This window comes from Capsicum annuum, chromosome 8 (assembly GCF_002878395.1).
Source record: "Capsicum annuum cultivar UCD-10X-F1 chromosome 8, UCD10Xv1.1, whole genome shotgun sequence".
NCBI classification, from domain to species: domain Eukaryota; kingdom Viridiplantae; phylum Streptophyta; class Magnoliopsida; order Solanales; family Solanaceae; genus Capsicum; species Capsicum annuum.
This window is the reverse complement of record NC_061118.1, coordinates 154608518-154625292: the sequence shown is the minus strand read 5'-3', so window position 1 is coordinate 154625292 and position 16775 is coordinate 154608518. Positions and strand designations below refer to the sequence as shown.

General features: G+C 32.4%; 1 protein-coding gene across 2 annotated transcripts in view; it reads left to right on the top strand.

Moving 5' to 3' along the window:
* Window positions 1-7724, top strand: part of LOC107839645 (glycine-rich domain-containing protein 2) — a 16003-nt gene extending 8279 nt beyond the window's left edge. Inside the window, exons 2-9 of one of the 2 annotated variants that reach the window (XM_047394729.1) lie at window positions 2137-2299; window positions 2394-2508; window positions 2851-3237; window positions 3897-4160; window positions 5879-6399; window positions 6486-6610; window positions 6802-6962; window positions 7052-7724. In XM_047394729.1, the coding sequence (XP_047250685.1) occupies window positions 2137-2299; window positions 2394-2508; window positions 2851-3237; window positions 3897-4160; window positions 5879-6399; window positions 6486-6610; window positions 6802-6962; window positions 7052-7594 (2279 nt within the window). In that variant the 3' untranslated portion in view covers window positions 7595-7724. Of the gene's footprint in view, window positions 1-1809; window positions 2300-2393; window positions 2509-2850; window positions 3238-3896; window positions 4161-5878; window positions 6400-6485; window positions 6611-6796; window positions 6963-7051 lie in introns of those variants that run through there. The other variant, XM_047394730.1, reaches the window with a different exon arrangement.
* The last annotated feature ends 9051 nt before the right edge of the window (window positions 7725-16775 follow it).

Here is a 16775-nt window from a genome sequence, read left to right as displayed (position 1 = left end):
TAAAATATTTAAAAGATATATAAAAATTTTAGTTGACTCTCAAAATTGTATCGAAAACACATAAACTGGGACACAAGGAGTAAATATATTATTTGATAATTACGTAAAAATTATTATAAATCACAATAATTAACAAGTTAAAATACTTTTTTAAAAATAGATAAAAGTTCTATTCAACTCTCAAAATTTTATCGGTGCACATAAATTATGATAAAATAAAAAATTATCTTAATTAATTGAAACTAAATATTTAAAGTAAATCAATTTTATTATTTTAATTGACTTTTATATAAAAAATAATATTTTTATTTATTTATTTATTTTAGTAAATTTAAATTTTAAAATAACTTTTTCCTTATATAGAAATACTAATATTTAAACTTAACTTTCAATTTTTAAATTATAAAATTAATAAATTTAATTTAATAAAATAAATTTCTAATGAATATTTTCTTAGAATTTGTGTTGAGTCAATATGTGTCAAGTTAAAAAGAAATAAAGAAAAATATATAGTAAAATTTTATTATTGTGAAGGATAAATATAATGCACTATCCAATAATATTTAATAATATCATATTTTGCATATGCAAATATAGTATCCCGTATTTAATTAATATACTATTCCGGTGAGTTATCGATGATTACTTTTGGATATGATAAAATTATATTAATTTTTATAGTAATGACATAATTAATCGCTCTTAATTAATTATTATGAGTCATCTAGGTATTAAGAAAATAAATAATATTTAATGAAAAATAAAATAGACGTAAAATCTAAAATCAACTCTTAATGTTTTAAATTAAATTTTCGTCTTTCGAACGATGATTTTACTATATCACTCCTTATTATAAGTCATTTATGTATTAGAAAAATAAGAATAACAAAATGATATGTCAACATAAAATATTTGATTGACTATCAAAATTATATTAGTGCCACATAAATTGGGACGGGACAGAAGAAGATATAAAACAACATATATTATTTGAAAATGAAATAAAAAGTACTGTAAATAAAAATAATTAACAAAAAAAAATTAAAAATTGATTGATTTCTACTTCAGCTGCTTCAGTCGTGATTTTATTATATCACCTCTAAATAATTATTATGGTCATTTAAGCATTGTGCCACATAGGTTGAGATAGAAAAAATATTATAAATCACAATGATAAAAAATTTAAATTATTTAAAAAATATAATTGGCTGTCGTCGACACAAAATTCTGGACAAGGAGAGTAGCATATATTATTCAAAAATTACATAAAAAGTATTATAAATTACAATTGTTAACAACTTAAAATATCTAAAAATAATTTAATATGTTATATATTTTAAAAAAAATTACATGAAAAATACTAGAAATCACAATAATTAACAACTTCAAAAATTTAAAAGATATAAAATATTTGGTCGACTCTTGAAATTATATCAGTGTCACCGAAATTGGAATAGAAGAAAAGTATTATAAATCATAATAATTAAAAATTTAAATTATTTTTAAAATATAATTGACTATCAATGCCACAATAATTTGGACAAGAAAAGTAACGTATATTAATTTGAAAATTACATGAAAAATATTATAAATTAAAATAGTTAACAACTTAAATTATCTAAATACGTATTAAAATAATAACATATATTGAACTCATGCTAGATTCTGAATGAATTCTAAAAAACACATGCAATACTTTTATTAAAAAAATTTATTTATATATATCAAGATTAAAAAAAAATATATATTTTAATATTAAGCTCGTGCTCTTCTGGTGATAACATAAGCAAAGCAACAAAGGTTGCTAGTGGTCAGAGCCAACACCAATACTTTTTCACCTGAGAGGTTCAAAGTTTACATTCCACGTTTCGATTTTTCGTATATGTCTGCCCATCTCCATAAACAAAAACATACTACTGTAATTGCCATCATACACCTCTTTCCATTTTTATATTTGGACAGCAACTATAGCCTTCTTTTTTTTCAGCTAAAAATACATATGCCTTTTTAAGAAAAGTTCCATTCGCTTTAGAAATAAATATTCATGTATTACGCGTTTCAATTGATTATTTGAGAGCAGAGCAGTCTAGCAGAGTCTTGAAAAATCTTCAAAAACAAGAATAATGTCAACTTCTGATGGTGCTTCCATGAGAAGCCTAAGTGAGATATCTGAGGAAGAAACTCTGCGTTTGAGTGTTGATCTTGTTGCTGCTGCCAGAAGAAATCTTGGGTTTCTCAGACTTGTAAACGAGTCTCTATGGCTTCACCAAACACCCACCATTCTTGAATCCATCAGAAGGTTATTATTGCACTACTCCAACATGATTAATACTCTATAACTTCATCTAGGTACTGCTGGTTTCTTGATTTTTATTTTTATTGTTATTTTACAGGTATGATGAGCTGTGGATGCCATTGATTTCTGATCTTTCTGATGGGTCAAGCCCTCCAATGATTCTCCCTCCTCTTGATATTGAATGGGTTTGGTACTGTCACACCTTAAATCCGGTAAGAATTACTTGTATACACTGAAAATACTGTACTAAATGTACTTGGTTTACGAGAATTAGTCGAAAACAAAGAGAAAAGGTGTAATCTTTATCTGTGAAAGTTGATGCTACCATATGAATTTCTTGCATCTAGTTCATGAAAGAGTAAAGTTACATATGCGAAAGCTCTTTCTTGCACTTACTCTTTATCTCTTCTCTAGAAAATAAAATGAAAAGTTGAGCTTTGAAATGAACTTTATGTTCAAGTCAGAACCAGACAAACAAATTGAAACGGAGGGAGTATTAAAATTGTGTACTGATGGTTTTAGTCTTAAGTTTTGCTAATTGATTTTCAATTCAGGTTGGTTACAGACAATATTGTGAATCAAGATTCTATACACTCATTGGAAAGGCAGCTATATTCAATGAAGAAAATGAAGAGTATGCATTAAACAGATGCAAAGAAATTTGGATTCAGAGATATCCAACTGAGACTTTTGAGAATGAATATGATGACTCAACTTTGCAGACCTCAGTTTCCACATTTCATGAATATCTGCTGAAGGAAGTAACCAAACAAAGACATTTATTCACAAAGTTTTCTGAGCCCTATTATTCAGAGATTGTGTATTTGATAGCAGCACGACAACGGTATAAGGGCTTTCTGTATATGATGCATAGATTTGGAGATAGTTGTTCTGTTTTGGTCCCTACTTCAGATATTCTTCTAATGTGGATCACTCATCAAGTAAGGATCTTTCTTTGAATTTTTTGTCTAATTGTTCACTTGTAAGTTCTATGGAGAAATCTTTAGTTTCCTTTTTGCATTTACTTTTGGGGAGCTTGAGCATGGCTTCTTAAGATAAGTTAAAATAATTCATAACTGATTAATGAACTTTGGGTTGATTGTTGTTCTTACAACATACTTTATGTCTTCATTATCTAAAAGAAGAAATCCAAAGAAAAAATAATTAATTATTATGCAGATAAGATGCTTTAGACATCTTCCTGGCCATTTTCGTTGGCCTTCACGTTGCTGGTAAAAGATTTCTGATTTTAATATTGCTCTGAGAATAAATTACTTTGATACTTTATTCAAATATATAGTACACTGTCTATTTTATTCAGCTTTTAGGTGGTATAGAGTTGAGCATTATTGTAATTTACGAAGTGTTTGTCTTAACCTTGATGTCATAATCCTGGTGGCTATTCACCGCGATTCATGACTCATCGGTCTTACGTGGATTTGTACTATCGATTTGCTTAGATATTAATATTATAATTTTGCTTCTCCTTTCAAATGAATGATTCAATCAAGTTGAGATATGTTTATTGTCTATTGATCAATAGTTACTGGTGCATGATGCTGATGCAAATTTTTCGTTTTTTGTGAATTTGATTGAATAGAGTTATCCTACTGCATACACGTTGGACACAAAGGGGTTGGAGGAGGAAATGAGAAAAGTAGTTGGAGCATGGGAGGCTGTGAAGAAAGAAGACATTGAGGACACGGAGAAACTATGGGATAGAATATTTGATCAGCCATATGAAAAAGCTGGTGGCTTAGCCATTGGAAAGGCTGTCGATGTCAAGCCACCAATCTACTGGGAAGTAACAGATACTGATGTCAATGCAAAATACTCATCCATGTTACCGCGATTCTTGCTTGAGGTTTGTTGGATCCTTTGCTTTCATTCTTTGCCATTTCCCACTTGACAATATTTTAAATTAGGACATACTAAAAATGCATTTCACCGGGGTGTAGGGTATCCTAGAATTGACTATTTGATTGGTTTGTGCAAACTTTTCTTGCTTCTTCCCTCTCGCCAACAGTCGCAGTTATACTAAACTCAAGTAGGACTTATAAAGTTACATTATTTTATTTCCAAGTTGGTGCCCTATCATCATCTTATTAGGTCACCTTTAATTATTGATGTTTCTTTTTTGGATCAGTCCTACTTTTCCTTTGTTTGTTGTTCTTCCATCTTTTATTTTATGTTTTCATGTTTTTGGTTGGGATGAGTTGTCTTCATGTACGCATCAGTAGATAAATCTGGTGTGTTGCTTTCATATTAAGAATATAGTAGCTTATTCTAGCACTTGCCAAGTTTAATAGAGTGGTAGTGGTTAAACTAGTTAAAGTAATATCGAGGGTCCTAGATGAATTTGTAGAAATATATTAAATGAAGGTGCTAAAGCAATTTGTTACCTGCACTTTCGTTAGTGTGGGCAGCAAAAGTTGTAAGATATAAAGAAAATATGACGGACTTTTATTGCTCTTCTTGATTTGGTAATTGCAGGTGAAAGCAAAGTTCGAATATGCTTGTCATATGACTTGAAACTTTTACAAGTATCAGGAAAGGCAGTTAGACATTGTCCTAAAGTCACTTCCCTCTGTAATTTCTGAAAATAATAAATAAATTAAATCTGTTATAAGAATCTGAAATTTGAAATTTGTAATGTAGTGTGGATGGCTTGGTTCCTCCCATTAAGACCGCCAATACTTTCCCTCTCATGGTGTTATGATAAATTGCAATTTGCCAAAAGAAAAATAAGTTTAAGGGGGGGTTTCATGCTTTAGAATAGAGATGAACTTATCTTGTTTATCACATGATCCTGCTTATTCATTGTTATACATGAAGGACTTGACCTGTTCAAGATTTGATCAGTGAATCCCATTTTAACTACAATAACAAGCTTTTTACTTTGTTTTGTAATTTCTAGAGCTAAAATTAGTATGCTGTTCGCAAATCAACATGCTCCTCTATGCATGATCGTAAATCTTCTTGCCCTTTATAAAATCGTTGAGGTAATGAAGAACAGAAAAACTATGAGGTTGACAATTAACTAGTTTTGTAAATGGTCAATCCATGAAGAACTGCAACATATAGTTGGTTTTCCTCAAGAATGGTTGTTTGACCATGAACCAGACCAGTTCAATGAAGGCATTGTACTATGAGGGATATTCCTTTGTCACTGTCGCACATGCAGAGACCAGGTTCCATGGATAGAGCTTTTCTTTCATCATAGAATCTATTCCTAGATTTCTGATTTATTAACTTGGACGACAAAACATGAGTAAAATTACTCAAAGGTGTTAATCGTTGTTGCCTTATTAAAATTGTATGACATCACAAAGACTGTTACCTGTTGAATCCTGTGTCGGTTTAGCTCAAGCATAGTTCTACCAGAATCTCAATCTAGTTAGTTAAATTGATATCAGAACACAATTAGGTTTATCATCTATAGCTTCTTCATGTTTCTTTTTTTTTTTATAATTATTTTCAGGGTTTGGGGGTGGGATGGGGGTTGTAGAGAGGGGAATACCATTGCAGTAGTATCTAGAAGGAATGACTAAAAGGTTGGCTGTGCTATGATTTGCATTACAGGTCTGTTTAACAGTAAAACTAAAACCAAAAATGAAAACATTGAGTTGTGATGCGTCAAAGGAGTTCTTACGTCTTCAGATGGTTAGATGTCACAGAGAGCTCAAAATAGATAGACCACTCAGCAATTTTACGTCTCAAAGGTGGCAGAAAGCTTTGCATCTGTATTGTGAGTTTGGAACTAAAGGAATGGTTCTTGAGGTTCGCCAACGTGGTGGTGGCTGCATTAAAGGAAGTAGGTTGAGAGAGAGTGTAACATTTCTTTGGAATGATTTGTTACGTGCGCCTTCTCTCAATTTGGCAAAAGAAATTGACCAAAAAGTTAGGGTAGCTACCTCAATCACTCCTCCTGTCCAAGCCTCCTACTTGTTGAAGTGTGTACCTGATCGAGTATCAGACGATTCAGGTGCTATGATATCTGATGTTATTCTGAGGATGAACCAATATCATCCGCAAGAAGGTAGATGGTTATCTCGGACTGTTCTGGATCATGCAGGCAGGGAATGCTTTGTGATACGTTTTAGGTGGTGAACTTTTTAATTTTGTATAAGTGATCATCTGCCTCCTCGTGTTTTATCTCCTGATCTTGCGTTGTTGGCAATAATGCTAGAGTTGGAGGCGGCTTTTGGAGAAGAGGAGCTGAAACTCCTTCAGCTGTAAAATGGGAAGACCGTATAATAGAAATACGTGAAGGTCGTTGGTCCTATGTTGCTGGTTCCATTGGTAGAGCACCTGGTATGTTATAATTCCTCTGTCTACTTGAGGTGTATCTCTTCTTATGGCCATTCATTCCTTTCAACAGTCAAGAAATGAAAATTGAAAGATTCAAATGCTAGTTATCAACTCATACATCATGTTTATGTCTCCAATTCTTGTTTCCTACCTAACTTGTGGTGTCATTTGCTTGTGTTTCTCATCTAGTACAGAGAAAGTGGTAGGTATCGCAAAACCAAAAGATCCACCAGAAGGATGGCATGCTCACTGGAACCTTTCAACAGGGTATGAGTTATTAGTACGGTGGGAATCATCAAGATCCAGCTCAGGCTTAAGTTTCAGCCTAACAAACCAGCAATCAACTGATTCAATGGTACAGTGTATATGAACTCTGATTTGATCTCAGCAGGAACTTATAGAGTATTGATCATCTGGTGATGCTTAAGAACGAGATCCTTGCAGGTAAAGTTATTGGAAGGGCGGCAAATGCAGTATGAAGTCAAGAAATCTGGCTTAGGTGAGGAGACGGAACATGTTCCAAATGAAAAGTTAAAGCAAGTTGAAGTCAGAGAAGAAGACGGATTCATTACAGTAGTTAGATTCTCCGAGGATAGTCCGGTTGGAAAAGCTACAGCACTTCTCAACTGGAAATTAATGGTGGTGGAGTTTACACCTGAAGAAGATGCTGTATTCATACTTCTTCTTTGCATGTCAATTGTCAGAAGCTTATCAGAAATGAAAAAGGAAGATGTAGGAAGTCTATTGGTTAGAAGAAGAATAAAAGAAGCAAAGATTGGAGACCGAGATTGGGGCTCAGTGATTGTCCACACTTCTTCATATTCTCCATTGATCTGTTCGCCTTACCTTCAGCCTTGGTATTGGAATGTGCAAGCAGTGATGGGATCGCAAGGTGTAGACAATATCCCAAGGCTACCGGCTCCAGTATTGACTAATACACCGGCTGAGGGTGGCGACAAGTTGTACAAGCATGGGATAATCGATTAGGACAGATTACTATTCCCAATAACATGGAATTGAAGAAGATTTTCAAGCACAGATTCTAAAACAACTCTTTTATGTATACTCTATCTAAAGTCATTGTCACCTCTTTATATGGTAAAAACAGATTTCACCAGCTCTCCATAGCCGAGTAACTAATTTAATGGGTAACTAGCATCGTAATGTCTCCACTATACCAATGATTTTGTATGTCTTAGCTGGGTACATTTGACCAGTTGTACTAAGACTTGATGCTAGAGGACACACCCTTGTACAGAAGGCGCGGTCTTGGATATAAAGCCTTTAATCTTTTATCCAGGATGTTTTGCTTAGCGCGGTTTGACCAGGATAGACTTGCAATTTGTTTGGAATGTTCAGGTTGATCTTTCTTTCTGATGTTCTGAATAACGTATGGCCTGAGAAAAGACGCTTCTAATTTGCTTTGCTCGTTTTGAAAAGCACTCTTGATAACTTAGGCAGACAGACTTTTTACAAAATGGCACAAGAGAAAAGAGAGTGGATATAATAATAGAATGAAAAAAAAGAGCTTCTAAGAGAAAATGTGCAGCTAAAGTCCCAAAGTAGGTATGATAGAAGCAAGATTAATGAAATGCAATACTAAAGTGAGAGTTGAAAGGGAATCTCGGGGTAACTAGTAAAGTTGTTGTCATATGACAATTGGTTCAGGGGTTCGAGTAGTGGAAACAATTTTTTGTAGAATAGAAATGCAGGGTAAGGCTGTAGATAATAAACTCTCGTGATTTGACCTTCCCGGAATCTCCCGCATAAGCAGAAGCTTAATTAGGGCACCAAGCTACCTTTTTACTCCTAAAGTTATAGCTGATGGAGGAAAAATCAGACTTGTCGAGAATAGAGCTAAAACGTTTCAAAAAGGCTTTTTCATTTAAAAATAAAGGAGGTCAAAAGTTCAAGACCACCGCCCATATTAGTCCATTCTTGTAAATCGCCCAAAGGTGATAGAAGTTGGGATTTAGATTGAGCTATTAGGCATTAGCCAATGGAGCTTGCTGATGGCCCATCAAATATGATTCTCAAGATCCAAACTGAAGCCCTATAAAACATCAGTTAGGTGTTGGAGTTTCGATTTTTTTTTTTTTAAAATAAGAGTTAGTTATCGGAGTTGTGTCGAAGAAAAAGGGGGTGTTGCAGTGCAGTCTCTACAGGAATATTGTTTATGAAATGGAGGACTTAGTATAATATTTGTCCTTATAACGAAGTGCCTCAAACTCTCAAAGGCTAATGTCTTCTACAGTACTCCAAGAGGTGGGTGGGCGGGTGGGGGTAATAGTGATATAAGGTCTCCAACTTGTGTTGCTAGTATGAAAACTTACTTTATTTTTACGTTATAATAATAGGACGAAAGTGCCATATTAGAAGCTAAAATATATATATATATATATAGGATGGTCAAAAGAACAATGTTATTCTGATGCAAAGTGTCTAATCCAGATTACTATTATATTATAGATGAAGAAATGCCTCCCTTGGATCTAGCTACTCTTTATGACCCACTAATCGTGGAAGATTGTCCTTGAAATAAAAGTGGCATGCTTCACAATGTGATGATCTGTATCAGCAATAATAAGTGTTCGTCAAATCACATGTTACTGATGAGTCATAAGATCTATAACTGAGATAATCCAAATTACTAGTATGTTACTCACTCCAATTCACAATAAATTATTTTTATCTAATCCTCAATTTAGAACACTTATAAAACAGCATTGATTCCATTTCAATTTGAAAATTCTATCGAATTCCTCGGATATTTTCTTCAGCTAGAGGTGTTTGTAAGGAAGATTTTGTTTTTTTTGAATAATGTCTTTAGTTTTATCATGTTAGATTAATTTTAAAAAATTAAAATATAAATTAAGAAAAACTGACTTCTGAAAACAAGTTTTAGATGTGAGTTCACAAAATTAATTGCTTTCTCCTCATTTTCTATGATACATCATCTTCACCGTCTATAATTCCTCGGATATTCTCTTCAGCTAGAGGTATTTGTAAGGAAGATTTAAAAATAAATAAAAAAATTTAGTTTTATCACGTTCGATTAATTAAAAAATGGAAAAGGTTCAAAAATACCCCTGAATTATTTGAAATATCTCAAAAATGCCCCTCGTTATATTTTTGGCTCAAAAATACCCCTCCCGCTAACGGAATTCGTAAAAGGATAAAAAATACCCCTAAACTATCTGAAATGGCTCAAAAATACCCCCTTAATAAAATTCCACCAAGCATGCCACCTAGATTAAAAAAAATCACTTGACTATGCCACATTACCATCCACATGTAAAATGTTAGTATTTTTTAATTATATGACATTCCTTTCTTCTTTATTTTTATTTTTATTTTTTTGCAAAGCAGTGACACGGAAAAATCAAAAAACCAATATTTTACTAATTACTTCATTAGTGTTTTAAAAGTTCTAGATTTCACCTTTTCATTAGTGTTTTAAAAGTTCTAAATTTCATCTTTTTATTGTCGTTTTGGATGAGGGACAACTTGATCTTGATATGATGTTGACTTGGAGAAGGAGCTATAATTTTAACTTTTAAGCTAGCAAATGTTGATGTACTAATAATTGAGTTGAATTTATTACATGCAAATTCTTTTTCAAAATAAATGAATTCCTTTTAACACTTGTTTAATCATTCAAAATGAATTCATTTTTCTAAATTCAATTTTAATGAATAATCTTATTATTTTTAGAACAAGTTTGACAAGAAGTAAAATGATACTTAATATTGATAAATTATTCTTTAATTATGTCATTCATTAACTTTTTGAAGATGTGTGCCACATTCAAAGATTCATTAATTTTAGATTAGATGAGGTATTTATTAAATCATTTTAAGATAAGCATTTTGAGTAAAAGCTAGCAAAGTTAAACATATCTTTTGAGTAACTAATTTGAAGTTTAGTTTGAAATTTGTTACTTTTACGAGTAAATCTTAATTTTAACTTTTATACTGGCCTAATAATTAATGGGTTTATCAGTTTAATAAGACTCTTTTGTTGGGTTTTATACTTTTAAATCTATTAACAGGAAAAAACTTGTTTTTAGATGATCAAAGGAATTTGATAATAGCGATGTTACGTTTAGTAAATTTTTTCAAAAAAAAAAATATTATGTAACCACCGTTTGTCTACATTGATTAAAAATGAAAAAGTCGTGTAAGTTTTGTTCGTTTCACTGACGTTTTTAAATAAAAATAAAAAATAAAAATAAAGAAGAAAAGAATGTCACATAATTAAAAAAATATTAATATTTTACATGTGGATGATAATGTGGCATACTCATGTAGTTTTTTTTTATCTAGGTGGCATGCTTGGTGGAATTTTATTAAGGGGGGTATTTTTGAGCCAATATATTTAACAAAGGGGTATTTTTGAGCCATTTCAGATAGTTCAGGGGTATTTTTGATTCTTTTTCGAATTCCGTTAGAGGGAGGAGTATTTTTGAGCCAAATTTTTAACGGAGGGTATTTTTAAGCCAAAAATTTAACGAAGGAAATTTTTGAGTTATTTCAGATAATTCAGAGGTATTTTTAAGTCTTTTTCGATTAAAAAAATTTAAATATAAATTAAGAAAGAATGACTACTGAAAACAAGTTTTAGATGTAAGTTCACAAAATTAATTGTTTTCTCCTCATTTTCTAAGACACATCATCTTCACACCCCCTCCCCTCCCTCCCTAACTCACATCCTCATCACCCTTCATCCGACCTTTCGTAATACTATTCATTTAAGATTATATATAGATATTTCAAAAGTAATATTTTATATACCAAACACAAAAAATTAGTAGGTGTTATAAATGTATTTACATTATAGTGAATGTCTGTCAAGAATATAAATAAGATTTATCAAGATCTAGTTGATATCTGTCAGGATTCAGAGTATATGTCTTTTAGTCAGAAACTAGGAATGAATTTGTCCTATAAATAAAGGGGTTTCCTTCATTGTAATACACACATCAGGAATCTTCAAAAGAAATAAAAATTACTATCTATTCTCTCTCTACTTTTCTTCTTTATTCTTAGTTATTTTATAATACGTTATCAACACGAGACTCTGCCAAACAAGGTGTGATTATAAATCTAAAAGGATTTCAAGGTTCCTTATGTTATTTATCTTTTGCTACTAATAATATAATTATTATTGAATTTGAGGAAAAATAATTGATTTGCAATCATTTATGTTTTAAATTTATTCCCCAAGAACAATATTATCAAAAGGGATGATAATATGTTGGGTTCAAGTCTCATCAATTTAGGCCCAAGACGCCTTTATATGGATAAGACGTTGAGATTGGATCTCAATGCACTATATTGATGATATTATGAAGGTTAAGGCAAAATAATGGGTATTTGATGAAAAGTCATGAAATATATTCCATTGATATGCTCTATTCCATGAAGTGAATATGGTAGCAATATATAATGAATTTGAAAGTTGACAAATTACTTCATTCTTGAAGGAAATGTGGTAGCAGTGCATAATATGTCTGGAAGACAAGTGATTGAATGCACAAATATAAGCGTGGAGGGACAATATGATAATAATCATCAAAAGCGATAATATTTCACACGCTTATTATGATTATAAAATATGTTAGAGAAAAATTCTCTACATTATATGCACACCTCGATTTGCTCTTGAATTAGCAATATTTTGAAAGAGGTTATAAGCTATCATGATTTGACAGTCTTAAGGCACGATTATATTCCATTCATAGGGAATGAGAATTTTAAGGCACGATTATATTTCATTCCTAGGAAATAAGAATTTCAATTGTTATAAGTACAGATCCATTCGCTAAGGTGAATATGATAATATTTAGTAAAGCTTATCAATACAATCGTGCACTTGATTGTGATGGTATCACAATTCACCTCCGAAAGAGGTTGAATAACTGAGAAGAGTTGTTTTGAAATCTACTTCTAAAGTAGTAAATTCGAAAATTTATTCATGTAATAGTAAATCTGAAATTTACTAAAGTAAAAAGGTACATGTCATGATAAACTTGAAGTACTAGCATAAAAGCTCATAAGTTGACATGAGCAATTACGACATTATATGTGCATATTAAGTACTAAACATATATTGAAGAATTCAAAAATTCTTCATGAACTTTAATGTTGCTTGTTCTCATGATACGTTGGTTGGACCAACTAATATTGAGATTGGATCCCTTAAAATCTGAAAAGTATAAAAGGTAAATATGGGTCTGTTCATCTATCATGTGATATGTTGAAAACATGCATCAATAAGATGATCACATGTATATTTATTATCAATTTGCAGTCTGACATTCATACATTTGCCTGCTCAATAAAATTGAGTTAAGCGCATTACTTTCAGATTGTGTAATCAAGACAATTCATCTTGATAACGATGGTTTGGCATTGAATGCCTTTGATAAATAGCTAAATCATTGCTAATGAGAACAAAATTTCATGTGTTAGTCCAAAGTATGATATATTACATACAATAGCACTTGTTTGCATCAGACTAAAGATTATGATTAATTCCTCCCTCTCAGTTGGTTCAAGATGAGGAACCAAAAATTCCATCTAAAAGCTTTTGATGTGTGGTATATGATTAATGAATACACCATGATGCACAAAGATGAATTTTTCAAATAAAATGGAGTATGTATGTCAGTTTTCTTAACATAAGGGGAGATTATAAACAACTATGAAATATGTTAGGAATTATCATCAAATCCTCATTCAAAAGATAATTCAAGTTAAATGTCGAAAGCATCTCATATTAAGCTATAAGTGTTCCTATTTTGTCTCCCTGAAGGACAAAGTCTAGGCATGCGTGAAGCGTGGTAGACCAATCAGTTTCAAATAAAATAATCCTTGAAAAAAATAAGGAGAAAATTGTAACACCCCATATTCAAGTACATGTATTGGCGTATTCAAGTACATGTATTGGTCTTATTTATATGGAATTAATTTTTTTATTTTATTTATACCAGAATTAGCCCGTCGATGGTTCCATGCGAAGGTTATTGAATAAGCTTTCCAACGATATAAAGATCTCCAAAAACGGATAGATTTTGGATATAATCGAGCACGTTCGAAACTATAAAACGATGGCCAGGATATTTGGAAATAGTAAATGTGTAGGAAAATTTCCTGCACATAAACTACTGAGGCCAGCCGAATTTTTGGGTCAACTTCGAATGATCATAACTCCCTTAATATAATGAACTGGGAGAGCTTCGACCTATGAAAATAAAGATCTTTGAGTCTTCTTTCCAATGCAATTGGTTTCATCCAAATCCAACGTCTAAGTAAGGAGTTATACTCGTTTTACTTCAGCCTATCAAAATAGATTTTTAGGGTCAACTTCAAATGACCATAACTCCTTGTACAGGACGATCTGGGTGGCCTACTTTATATGAAATGAAAGCCCTTTGAGTTATCTTTCCAACGATACCATTTCACCCAAATCCAATATTGGAGCAAAGAGTTATGGTCGATTTACTTTAGCTTATCAAAACAGTCCACCAAAGGACATATTTGACATTATTTAAATTTTAAAGGCATTTTGGTCATTCCCTATTATATTATGGACGGAAATATGTGTATATATACATGTATATGAGTTCAAAAACTCATTTCCATCATCAATCATTGAGAAAGAACAAACCCTATCCAAATTTGACCTTTAAATTACTTTTGATTCAACCGTAGGAATTTCAAAGTAATCCGCTAACTGCGTTTGTCATCTCGAGAGCTTCGAACGACACCTATTATCTATGCAAATATGATTGCATAATCAAGAGGTGAATTCTAAGGTATGAATATTGTTTGCCTTTGTTCTCTTCCATATGTATATGTGTGATAGAGGATTATATGTATTGGTTGTTATTGAAAGGTGATGAAAATAGGGTTATGGACTATTTTGCATGGTTTGGTTGTATTGAATTGTGGAAGGTGGATATGGTGGTATACTATTGAATTGATGATTATTTATGTCTATGGCTCAATTTGGTTTAATGGATTGGTTGGAAGGATAAATGAATCCAAACTTGATATTGGAGGATGTTGTATGAATATGCATGGCATATGAATGTAATTGGAGTATAAGAGGGTTAAAGTGACACCCTTTATGGTGTAATTAAGGCTTACTACTTAACCACTAGTTTGGTGAATTCAAATAATTGAATTGTGACATTTGGTCGCTAATACTAGATTGCTATATATGTTTATTGTAGATAAGTAATCCGAAAAGACGGGAAGTCCATTTGGGACTAGTATTGAAAGTTGACAGTCAGGTATGTAAAGCATACTCTATACCATATCTTTGGCATGAAAGTGAACAATTGTTCTATTAAGAAAGTTTCCAAAGTTATTCAGTAACATGTGATCCATAATGGTTTTGTATGATGTCCTACGTTACCAATGAACTTGTTTCCACCCTACAAGATGTCAAGACATTCCAATACTTACTTGTTTTCCAAATCTTACATGTTTATTGCACTAATGAATGTCAGAAGGTATCCGGTTACTCAAACAAGATCCATGTGCTATTAATGACTCCAAAACATTTCATTGATATACCAATAAGTTCCTACTTCATTGTTATGGCGTTGATGACTCCAAAACACTTCATTGATGTGCCAATGAGTTCTTACTTCATTGTTATTGCATTGATGGTCTATTTATATGTCTCTTATTGATGTATCATTGTATCAAAGTATCAAAAATGCGGTGGCAACCGAAATAACAATCTCAAAGATTAATTGAACTAAGTGATGGAAGTTCTCTCTTATCGGGTAGTATCCCAGGGGCATAAGCCTATCATGGGTCGATCCCTATTTATGTGTTTATGGGTGGTATCCCAGGGGCATAAGCCTATCATGGATCGATCCCAGTTGATATGTACTGGAGGCAGCTTAATGGTCACAGTACAGTACAGTAATGATTACAAAGATGATAAGAACGAAGGTAAAGTGATTGAATAAATACAATGTACAGGTTGTCACAAGTTCCAGTAAGTGTGGTCCACTCCTATTACGATCTATTCACTTGTTTCTGATTTCTATTGAGCTCCTATATCATATGTGATTATCTACAGCTTTACATATTCAGTACATATTTCGTACTGACGTCCCCCACGGGGGACCTGCATTTCATGCTGCAAGCACAGGTACCTCAGCTCATTCACCGCACAAGTAAGAGCCAGGATATTCAGCTACTTTTGGTGAGCTCCAGTTTGCTTCGGGGATTTCCGTGTCATATCCAGTCACTTTTGGTATTGTATAGAAGTTAGTTATATGGCGGGGTGTGTCTCGACCTTAGTTAAACTCTATGTATTGTTTAGAGGCTTTGTAGACCTAATGTACAGTTAAGGTGGTGTTTTGTTAGTAGACGTGATGGCTCCAATGGCCAAGTATTGTATATACATATATATGTGTGTGCTCGAGCTTATACAGGTGATTATTTCCTTTTATATACGACATGATGCTGTCCGAATTTCGGGTTGTCATAGAGGTATGCATGGGAAGTATAAGGTTAAGAGCTGGTTCTCCCGGGCCTCCTCGGTTATGGGTGCCAGTCCGCCCCAATAGAATTTGAGGCGTGACAAAAATAATCATAATAAGAAGGCAATGTGCTCTTGAAGAGCCTACGACATAACACCTCATAAAACCTTATGGGAGGTTCAGGTACCTGAAAATAATGAAGTGGTGAGATTTCAAAATGTTATGTCACATTGTGAACCGATATAAAATGATATATCATCGATGATATCTTTGATATAATATTGGCGCAATATTGTGAAAGATTATGAGGATCTAAATTCTACGTTTATTTAAGCATGCTGACATAGAAACATTTATCCAGTGACACGAAAGGGTGCATTTTGTTTAGTGAAAACTTATTTGATTTGCATTCCACACACTTGAAGACATAACACGTGAAACGTTGAATATTGTCACTTAAGAAAATATATCTTGCAAATACTACAAGGCCTGATATAGCCTTTTCGATTAATTTGTTAGCAAGGTATAGTTTTTCTGCTACTAGGAGACATCAAAATGGGATCAAACACATGATCTTACATTATTCTAAAGATTGCAGTTTTGATCTTATTGATTATGCTGATGTTGGGTATTTAATTAACCCGTATAAATCTCGATCTC